Genomic DNA, 12289 nt, shown 5'->3' with positions numbered 1-12289 from the left:
AAGTAGGTACTTACACTAACATATCGATCTTTGTCGAAAATCAAAAACAAAATAAGCGTATAGATTAGATTCAAGTGTATATAGATATAGATGTTTTACTTTGTTGTTTTACAAAACGTAAATCATGGATACAATATAGACATACAATAATAATAATGGTAATGGTATCTTTTATATAATATAGTAAAAAATAATGATGAGAACGTGCTAGCACAAAAACGTATATAATATTAGAAAACGGGCTGAACGCCCGGTGTGTGAGCGGTATTTTCGGGGACGACGGCGACGGTTGTCGAAAAGTAGGCCAAAATGGTTGAAAGTGATACGCGGGGGGTAACGGTGTGATGGAAGATCCGGGGCGGTGGTGAGGCGTATGATATAAATTCGAAAAATTGACGAATGGAACGAAACGCGAAAAATGATATATAACTATAACTAGCTACTTGTGAATTGGTCATAGTCGGTATTATAAATACGCGGAAACAATGAGACGTAAAGACGGTATAATTACGATAATGTATGTGTCTGCGTCGTTTTGCAAACGGATTTTTGGTTCGCTACCGGTCGGTCGGTATGTTCGATATTCGACGCCGAACCGTGGGCGGTCGGATGAGAGGGCGAACGAGATCCCCTCGTAGTCAGGCCCACTATATGACTGACCCACTTGCCCACCCACGCCGAACTGCCACCGCCACCGACACCACAGCCGCTTCCTAAGTCCTAGACGCTCACGCGCGGAAGAATGATTTCGGAAGATTTTTTTTTTATGGATTTTATTTTTACGATTTATTCGGGTAACGACGGCTCGGCGGCCGCGAAACAGGAACGACGAACACGCGGGAAAGACGACGACGACGACGATGATGACGACGCGAAATAAAATTATTCGGGTGACGAGCACGGAGGCGTTTCCCTGTGATGGTAGTAATGGTTGTATCGGAGGTAATCGTTCGGCAGGTACTCGTGACTGTTGTACAACCGGCCCATATTGATGCCCGACATGTCGTGCAGATTGGGATGCGATGAATGGTAGTCGTAGTGTGGGTTTCGATGGTGGACCGCCGGGAAACGGTTCATAGACCGAGTCTGTAAAACACATTAGAACAAAAAAATAAAATACACAAATAATAATTTGAACCAAATAGTCCTATTACGATGTCATGATAATATTCTCTGAAATAAATTAACAGGACTATACACTTGTTTTTTTTCAGTCTTACTTACGCATAACATAATATTGAATAATAGGTATATTATGGCGTATATAGGTGCTATATTATATATACGCAATATACACTGTATTATTATATTATATATGCCCAGTTTTGCGTGGTTAGCTTTAATATTAGTGAATCAGAAGATTGATTTAGTAAGTCATGAATTATTACTCAGCTATAAACAAACTTTAATAGTGTTATATAGGCATTTTTAATTCTTTACGCATATACTTTTAAATTGTTTGCAATAAAATATCATACCAAATATAATGAGACAACTAGAAGAAAAGGTAAAGATAAGTTTGTTTATAATTTAAACTGGCCACACAAAATTGGTACTGCTAAACTTACATATTGGTATGTTATACATACATAAGTAAGAAGAGGGTAATATATGCGGGTATGGAGTCCGCTTATAGTATAGTAAAATTTTTCTTTATGGACATCTCTAAATATCTGAAATCTCCAATTAGTATATTTTTGTTTTGGAACAAACGACAAAGTTTTCACTAACTTAAAAGATTGTGAATTGCGAGAGATTGTTATTTTTTACACAAAAATGTTTGAACCCGTCTTGAAACCTAACATAAGTTGGTACACTCAGAATTTTATATAACAAATGTTATATGGTACATTATATTTTATCATTATAGATAATATTATCTGATTGTTTAGCTATTTAGTATTTTTGATAAGGCTAGAATGTTAAAAATCCAACACAAATTTTTAAGGAGGAACATAAACAAAAATACATTTTATACGATTTTCTATATTAAAGAAAAATCAAAAGCAACAAGTAGGTGTATATATATATTATATATATATATATATATATATATATATATTTATGTATATTCATAAAATGCGATGAGTATAATAAGTAGTAAAGCAATTTTAAATAATAATACCTACATTTCGCAAAAATAAAGATTTATATAAAAGATAAAAAAATGAGTGGCAAAGGTTATTGGTTAGGTGTATAAAGGTAGTTTTCTTTTAGAGCTAACAAATATATTACAAACAAATTTTTTTTTTATTTATTTGATATTTTTGTTTTTTTCTCATTATATATATATGTATATATTGCTTTGTAGTATATTTTCACAAAAATGAACAATTTTAAAGAAATACAATGTTTACTTCCATCAAAAATTGGTTAACTATGCATTTTTTTTTGCCTTGAATTATCATATTTCAATACAGAATTCTTTTCAGCACCTGTTTTATTTGATTTCAATGATATTTTTTCAGTCATTTTACTCAAGCTCGTTTAAAATTTAAGGTTTTTTTTTTTTTTTTTTTAAGTAACCAAAATATTATGATTATGAAAATTATCTTTTGCACAGTAAATTGAATGGTAGGATATTACTTTTATACAAAATATAAATGCTAATTTATGAAAAACAGTGGACATAATAAAATTAGGTCATACGTGGGTGGATTAGCAGGTCAGTTCTGGTTAATTAAAAAATTAATTTTTGTTTTGTTTAAAATATATGTATTTTTGTACAAAAAACATCACGAATTTTATAAACATTGCGGGGCAACAGTCGTTTGATTATAGTCAGTTGTTAATTAATATAGGGGGTATACATAGATATTATATTGTGTTTGTTCGAGTTGAAATTCCAGGAATTTATTCGTAACCACAACGTGAAGATGACGACGACACTGGATAAATTACATAGGATTGGCGTTATATATATATATATATTTATATCAATTTATCACATTTATGCATATCATGGATAGTACGTATATTATTTAATAATACACATAAACGTACATTTGGGGGCGTATTTATGGTTGGTGATATGCATACTCATCGACATCCCCCTCATTTTTAGTATCAATATTACTTAAAACAACATATTATTAATACAATACAGAATTTTATTTTATTATTTATTAAATTTATGATAAGTGCGATATTAGTGATATTACAGTTTTTATTCAATCGAATAATTTAAAAAATAATGATTAAAATATCAGATGGTGTAATATTATTATATAGTTAATTTTGTACACAATAATGAGATAAAATCATCGTGATCAATCGGTATCGTAAGGCTATGTGTTGCATATCATAAAGAAGAAGAAAAAGAACAATTTATCGACAAATTTTCCTTAAAAGAAGACAATTATGTTTTATATTATTGTAAAATTATAGGTACATTTTTAAAAATGTATTTTTTTATGTTTGTAAATTCATTTTTATCATTATTATTCAGTAACACGAATAATCAAAAATTTAATTTCTCATCCTCTCAAGAAAATGTTAAGTATACTTTTGAGAATATATATGCGTTAGTATACTTACATAATATATCGTTTATGAAAGATGTTTTAAATTTAGTGATTAGGTATGTTTGAAATATTCGAAAATATGCGTATTATAATTTAAAAAATTTAAATTTCACATAAAGCTGGTACTTTTTGATTGGAGGTAATTAGAAAATTTAATTATTGTGTTAACATAAATGATTATTATGAAAGCAAGAAGTCTTTCTTTAATCTTAAGTAAGATGTTATTTTGTATAGATATTATTTGAGTTAACTAAAAATACATTTTTTTTAAGGAGACAATAAAAAAAATTATATATGAACAAATAATGTGTGGGCCCCGTATTATTTTTTTATAGTCAAGTAAAATTAAAATTATACTTAGAAGGTTTCAGACTCTGAAATTGTATTAACATAATATATTATGCAGAATTTAGTACGAAAATATAATATACATTATATAGTGTTAAACATAGTTTCTGCTATTGGCTTTTTTGGTGGTTACATGGTTTCACAGTTCGCGGTATACCATACACGACTGTGTATATTGTATACATATAATGAGGGGGGAGAGGAGAAAAACTGAGGAGGTGGGCAAGACAAAAAAGTGAAAATTTCGCCGAAAATAATAATATAATATTATAACAACATGTATATATAACCAAGTAGATACATAATAATATTATACGTGACGGCCGGATCTCTAGCCGCGCTTCACTGGATTCATTTCCGAGTCTATCCACCGCACAGTGATCGTACATGATGGTGTATACTTTAGAGCAAAACTATGTTATTTACATTATAATAATTATATTTGCATGAGATATGTGATTATATTTAATATTATTTATATGTAATATGTATATTATATAAGTTTATCAGGAATGAATCGTCTGGTCTTTCGAGATAAGTGAGTATCGACCAGCTGAGACCATCGAACGTCTTTATAAACGGACCAACGTGATTCCGATAATTTCAGCGTTCGGCCGCACACCGCAGCGCGTTTTTACTGTACAGGTAATATTATAATATATAAGTGTATGTTGTTGGCTATTAGTTCATAGATCATTATATCTCTCTCTTTGCGACCACCGACCACCATTGCCGATAAATGCATAATTATATTATGATTTTATTATAAAAATCGAACCAACTGAAATAGTAATATGCAAAGCATATATCTATAGAAGATTATCGTTGTTTGGCGAAACTCTTTGATCGGTCTTTGAGAATAGTGCCATTTTAATACGCTATAATTGGTAGTTTTAAAAATGTATAAATTCCGACGGATCGTCACTACAGTAGACGTTGAACGATTGAAACTCTTCTCACTGTCTTACGATCTATTATAAATCATAAAATATAGAAGCGGCCTTAAAAATATTTCTAATAGTATTCACCGAGAAATTTTTTTTTTGAATTCCATAATCCTCCCCTCCGTCTTGAAAAACCAATTACACGCTACCTATAAATAAGGTCAATGTGCAGTCAAAGTACAACAAGTGTAAACTGAATAATTTATCGTCTTAAATGTTTTCCTCGATCTCTTCGACATTTTGAATCCCGTTTTTTATTCCTCAAACGACCTTCCTTCCCATGCAAAACATTTGTAATAAGTAACAAAAATAATGTATTTGGATGATTATAAAATCGGTCCCGATATCACTAAGATAAAAACTATTCATAAACTATTGAAATGAAGGGCCTATTGTTCTTTACTTTTCTATGGCCTTGTTGATTAAGACCTGCAGTCCTATAGTTGTGATATTTTTCGAAAGCTATATTTTATCCATTTAGAATTATTTAGAAAATAGAGGGAACAACGAGTAGAAGAATCGCATTATCTCCGGAAAGTTATTCATGAAAAACATAGTTTTAAAATAGTTCTAACACAGAGATCAATATTGATTTTTCTCGTGCGTTAAATTACAATTCGACAACAAATCGCTCGTCTACTATATTATAAAGCAGTTGTCGATTTTATTATATTTTACCGGCAAAAGTTATCGGATGGAGTTTGCAATCGATCTTTCGTCGTTACCACGCCTACCGTAGTATTTGTGGGACGAATTTAAATAATAATATTATTATCATATTATACGACTCACTCGCATCGAAGTGTGCCGAATAGTGTACGCCGGCAGACTGGATGGCGGCGGTGGCGGTGGAGCGGCCAACACGGGCTCGGGCGACATGCCCGGCAACGACGCGTCCAACGTGTACGGTTCCGGCGACCATCCGGCCGTCAGCCACCTGCCCACCATGGACATGCTGGTGCAGCAAGCGTCGGCGGCCGCCTGCCGGAGTCCTCGGTGCAGCACCAGGAACAGCATGGCGTTGACGAACGAATGGCCATTGGCCACGTGCAGTGTCACCTGCAGCAACAACAGTACGGCGACGGTATCGTATTAACTATTGTCGATGATACTGTTATTTTAATTAATATTATGATATTACGATTGCCCAATATAGCTGTATAATTATCTAAATTAATAAAAAACAACGTGTGCGTGTCATATACTCGTGGTTGTGGGTTCTGAGACTTGGTACACACAATTCTGTACCCACGATAATGAGCATATATAATATCGAAGCGACATTTTTCAAAGTTTGCCTTTTAAACAGGAGCTAGCGGCGCAGAGACTGGTCGGATAACGAACAACTAATATTTTCTAATTGGATAGGGTCGCCATTGGTTAGGTACATAACAGAAATTGGTTATTGTAATTATTGTAAGACGTAATTTTAAAATTTTATACTTCTATATTTGGTCAAATAAGCACAAATTACTGTGTAAAAATACGTCTTTAAAATTTAACTGAGCGAACCTATTGGCATTATAGTGCATTACTTAATTTTTCACGGGCAACACCGTATAAAATCAGCTAGTTGTATTTTTTTATTTTAATATAATAGTAATAATTGTTATTTTAAAATCTGTTTTTCTTTGTTATTTTATCTATCATGTTGTTTTTTTTTTTATAATAAAATTTACTGTCATACAACAGATTAAATAAAATGATAATATTAAAAATAATTTAATCTGTGATTAAACGATTAAAAAAGCATATTATACAACGGTACAACTATTTTAATTTTTGCGAACTATTTAATAATAATTAATATTTTAATATTTTTATTAATATTTTATTTAACTATTTAACTATTTATTTTTACTAATTATATTCTGCATATTATTATTCTCGAGGATTTCACGTTATATTATCTTAAATATTATACTATTATTTGTGCATATTTTTTAATGAATGTCATAGTTTTTTTTTTAGACAATCAACAGATGCTAACTGTATTTATAATGTTGGCCAGTAGTCAACGAGGATTTTTTTTTTAAGTTTTGATTCCAATAATTGTATTTACATTTGTGTTGTGATAAAAAATGTCTTGAGTTGGTTGTTATCACTTATAAATATTTAGATGTAATAACACTTTTCGATGAATAAAAATAAATTGCGATAAAAAAATTACATATTATTATGTGATATAATGGTGATTTTTATTGTTTATGATAAAATCAATATTAATGCGATTAATTATAAATACCATCAATGCAAATTAGTTTGTCTTGTTACTATTAGGTATAATGACGACCTTTGTTAAAAAAATGTATTTTTATATTTTTTAATTTTGCCAAAACTTAAAAATTTAGCATAATATTCAGCAATTTTTATCGCATTAAATCTACAGCCTTGAATAGTTTCTATTATTGTTGTTGTAATTATAATTACATAAGAATAGAAACAGAGAGATATTTTCAATTCTATAGCCTTATATAGACTTTTACTAAAATGATTCTAAGTAGTTGGTTTTATTTGTTATCACATAGATATGGAGAATTTAGTGTTATTAAGGATATTCGAGTAGGTAACAGAACGCCGACTGCATGGATTACACATGTTTGTAAGCGATTGGACATATAATTATTACGAGAAGGCGATATTTTAGGGAGTAAAGTAAATATTATACGTTCATAAAAATATAAAATTCAAAATGGCCAGTGAAATAAATATTTTAGCGATTTTCCGATTTTCATAATATTTGTTGAACACCTATAGAATTATTATTATTAATCTATTATCATTAAATATTTATCAAACCATGATATGTGTGGTGATATTTATTAAAGTTAATTCGAAATGATTGATTTTCCACTTCTTGGAAACAATGAGTTATCCATAGTTTTATAAACATATTATAAGTAAGTATACTGCAGTACAGTGTACATGATGTGAATCACTCTCTTGAGATTTTATAACCTCTGATATTCTTGGGGGAAATTTAGTTTAGTTTCAGTACATCAATAGCGCATTTCGAATTTATAACATGGTTCTATACATAGGTAATAATAATAATAAATTGAACGTAAATAATGGCGTATCGATATATCGTGCATTACACTTGAAAACTTGTCTTGGACAGAATTTGATTTTATACGCGTGTTGTGTTTTAAATATATAATACACTAATATATACTATATACATTTTTATCTTACCGCTAACCGGGGAATCATAATCTATTAAATTATGTAGTACAAATGGCTCAGTCATTAAAGCCGAATTTCATTCATAATTAATAATAACAACAAAAAAAATCCAATACACTCAAACGTTTCATTTTGGAAATAATGAATTATTTTTCACAATATATAACTATAATACGTATACGTAGTGTGACAATATTAATATATTACAGTATTTAAAACCAAAATACTAGTATTATTATTAAAAATAAAATGTTATTTATGAAAATTATATGAATTCATTTATTTTAATAAAGTATTTTTTTTTTTTTTTTTTTTTAATTAATCGTTATTTGGAAGTTTGGGTTCATCATTTATCTTTGTCAAAAATGTTTTTAGGTTATTAATCTATAATATCGTATTACAATTGTATACAGATTTATAATCTTAGAAAGAACTTTAAGTATTTTCAATTTTCGTATATATAGATAGTATATATATATATAGATATATATATATATATATATATATGTATATATAGATATAGTTTTAGTTTCATATTATTTCAGTAAATTTCATAGGTTATTTAATGTATGAGACTACCAATGTATGTATATTATGTATCATGTATTATAAATATATATTAAACTAGCTGACCCAATGTACTTCATTGTCCGTTAAAACTGCCAATTATATAATATGATTCAAACTTTTTTTAATTTGGTATTTATTATTCGGTGTTCAAAACTTAAACATTTTCATTGACCATTTTGAAATCTCAAAAAACTTGTGCAACCACCACTTTTAAATGCCAATTTTGTAAAATATTTCCTTATTGTACTCTACATTTGTGGCACAAACGTACCGTGTAAATTGCAAGTCTTGATTTATCAATGTTCAGGCTCTATGTTTATCAGTTGGTGAGTTAGTCGGGTTATAATAATATAGCCATTTCGCTTGACGTTGACCATGGGGTTAGGTCCACTTGTGGCGGATTGCGGACGCCGCGAGATGTGTACGTAAGTTTATAATTTCTTACCCTAAGTTTCAAAGTTATATCAATTTTGTTTTACTATGGTGGATTAGATACGATAAAGAGGCGTTTCGTGTTTTTTTTATATAGTTGGTATAACAATCTGACTTATGTGTTGACACGTTTACCACTTTATTATTACAATTATTTTTTAATAAAAACCAATAGAATCGTTTATAAACAAAAATATCCATTATAAAATTCATCAAAATTCCTGTTTAAGGCTTTAGCGCCTATACAAAGTGGGGTTTTCCAAAATTTTCTTTCTTAAAAATCTTCTCCTGTAGGCAATTATAGACAAATGTGAAAAAAAATTGAGCCAAATCGGCCTACCCGTTTTTAATCGATGAATTACTTTACATTTCTTCACCATTTTTATATAAAATATTATAAGACTGTAGGCCTCAATTATTTAAATCTTCTAACTTTGTGATTGTATGAGTGTATATAGTAGCCACCGACATCGAATCTGTCGACGATGGTGCGTAACAGGCAAATGCTATTTACGAATATTCGGTATACATATTTTTGGTGCACGCGTGATGTCCGAGATTATTTTTATCGATCAACTTCTCGGAAGAATTCATATCTACACGCGGATATCAAAATCAAACTCATAATTTGACGGACAAAAAGGTTAAGTTGCAGGTAGCTAGAACCCACGGGCGTACAATACGTATATAGGTATACAATGTACACGGTTTTTTAATTAATAGATAACTCAATTGTTTATCAACTTTGACAAATGCTATTGTGGTAGGAACCTTCTCCGTAATATAATCTTCCATTTTATATTTTAAAATGATTGAGATAATCCGTTGAGTAGTTTCCGAGAACATTGGCGTCAAGCCGTCAAGGGTTTCAATTTTTGATTTTATTTATTAAGATTTGTATAAATTATTATATATAACTAAACAATATTATTTTACGGCATGTGACGTGCGGTCTGGAAATGAATCTTTCAAACGAACGATTCAAGAATGATATACATGATGATAATTATAATATAGTAATTAGTAATAACAATACGGCAGTAAGTCTAGCACTGATCTTGTTTAAACTCTAGAGAAGGGTAGTCCGGATTTAAGGATGGTTTTTTTGTAGGTTGAGAGAAAGCGTTGCCCATGTACGAAATATTATTGATTATGTATATATAAAATAATAATAAATTCATAAAAAATGAATTTTAATTTTTAAGAAAGAATATCATATTTATTATTGTTTAATAATGATAAAGCAAATTTAAAGCAAGAAAAAAGTCGTCAAAATGCACGTCGGCCGTAAAAAGGGTCGCAATCCATAAAATATTTAAAAAGGGTCTGTTAGAGTGGTATGCCATAATATACATATAAATAAAAACCTATTAGAACTATTATCAATAACTATAACCGTTTCCTTTTCATTTATTCATGCTTAGAATGAATGATACAGACAGTAACAACACTTATTATTGTATTATTATAGGTAAAACGACGTGGTCAATAAAATCACAACAGTTTTATAAGTAAACTATGTGTTATCATTTATTAATAGATAATAATGTTAAGATTTAAAAAAAATTCCCAACAATCATTGTTCTAATACTATTCTCATGAAATATGTAATACTGTTTGATTTCTATATAATATATTATTTCGATATTATAGCAATTGATTTAACGCACTTAAATAATATATTAATTTCATTATTTTACTTAAGTGACAGTACCCATGTGCAAGTAGCTGATGACTGAAATTCATTTTTAATTCATTTTTAATGATTAAGTGCGATTCGTATAAAATATTTAATATAATATGTCTGATTGTCGTGCAGCATAGCTTATACAAGTATCAGAATCACTGGTTCAATGTCTATATTTTAGTTATCTCATAAAATTTACGAGCACAGCAACAGTATTAAAAAATATATTTATATCAGCTTACCTCGTAGTCGGAACGATTGCCGTATAGCGGATGTTGTACCAATGTGACGAAAAATAGCGGTCCCCAGAAGATCACATACGCCGCAGTGATGACTACGAACATTTTAACCTTTTGGACTCCTTCCCTCTCGATGCGCAACAGGTAGTTGCGCATCCTTTGATGCTCTTCCACCGCACCCAAACTTCTCTGCGAGCAAACCGAAAAATAGATTGTCAATATTTTTGAGATATTATTATAAGATATATTAGGATAGGTTTCAGATGTTTAAAAATCAAATAGTATTATAGTAGTATTGACCAAATATTAAAAAAAAAATATATATAATATATATGTATATATATTATACACTAATACAATTTTAAACTTGTGTAAAAATCTATATTTCACCATTAAAGTAGTAACTAATACGAAAACGTTGTTTTGCCATTGTTTTATCCTTTCACACTATTATATTTATATAAGAATCTACGATAAATACAATGAAAAAAAAAAAATATTTTATAAATTGATTTATTAGAACAAATCAATCGGCTTAAATAGTCTAATTCGCTTTAAAATTGAAATAAACTATACATTGTTTTTATTGTGAAAAAACTAAAAACGTATAAAAAAAATAATCAATTTGATTTCGTTTATAAACTATTCTACTATTTTCAGAAATCTGACGTTTTGTAATTATTGATTGAATATTTGATAATTATAATAGTTTATATATAATTTAAGTTTTACCTTTAGATAAAGTTTAAGGTAAATGTTTCTATCCATTCTTTGACTTTCGTAATACAGATACTCTCGATAAATGTAATTGGCAGCACAAAACTCCAAACTACAAATTTCAAATGACCATTTGGTGACAGATTAACAAAGTTAAAGCCACACATCTTAAAAGGTTTTTAGAGTGTGTATTTTATTTATTTGTACTGAACTTACGTAAAGAATTTAAAACAAAGTTTTAGTGAAACGTTGACTTACTTATACTCTCGTAAGACTAGGTATTTATTGATGTATTACATTTAGTTCAATAACTATAATTAATAGCAAAAAATATTTGTTAATAAATAATGGCACTATTACACATCTTCATCGATTAATTTGTGTTAAAAAAATTCTTTATAAAAGCATAAAACTATATCGTTATTCGCGGGCTTAAACTAATTTTTGGTTGATAATGATTAAATGTACCTCAGTAATTTTGGCAATTTGACACCCTTTCAGTTTTTTCTTCAAAAACTGTAGAAAACTTTTAGTTGTATAATTATTACTAACAATAAATTTACTAAGTACAGTACACATAGTTTTAAGAAATATATAAATTTAACAACTATATATTATACTTTACAATCAAGTATCGTTTAT

The 12289-nt window shown here is 29.2% G+C and overlaps 1 protein-coding gene across 5 annotated transcripts in view; it reads right to left on the bottom strand.

Moving 5' to 3' along the window:
* Positions 1 to 79: 79 nt before the first annotated feature.
* Positions 80 to 12289, bottom strand: part of LOC114123600 (uncharacterized) — a 101694-nt gene continuing 89484 nt past the window's right edge. For 4 of the 5 annotated variants that reach the window (XM_027986639.2, XM_050200579.1, XM_050200577.1 and 1 more), the window contains 3 exons: positions 10934 to 11119; positions 5609 to 5875; positions 80 to 1086 (listed from right to left, as the gene is read on the bottom strand). In XM_027986639.2, the coding sequence (XP_027842440.2) occupies positions 883 to 1086; positions 5609 to 5875; positions 10934 to 11119 (657 nt within the window). In that variant the 3' untranslated portion in view covers positions 80 to 882. The remainder of the gene's footprint in view (positions 1087 to 5608; positions 5876 to 10933; positions 11120 to 12289) is intronic. The other variant, XM_027986640.2, reaches the window with a different exon arrangement.

Source organism: Aphis gossypii, chromosome 2, assembly GCF_020184175.1.
Source record: "Aphis gossypii isolate Hap1 chromosome 2, ASM2018417v2, whole genome shotgun sequence".
Taxonomy (NCBI): domain Eukaryota; kingdom Metazoa; phylum Arthropoda; class Insecta; order Hemiptera; family Aphididae; genus Aphis; species Aphis gossypii.
Note: the sequence above shows the minus strand (reverse complement) of the source record. Positions and strands in the feature narration are given on the sequence as shown.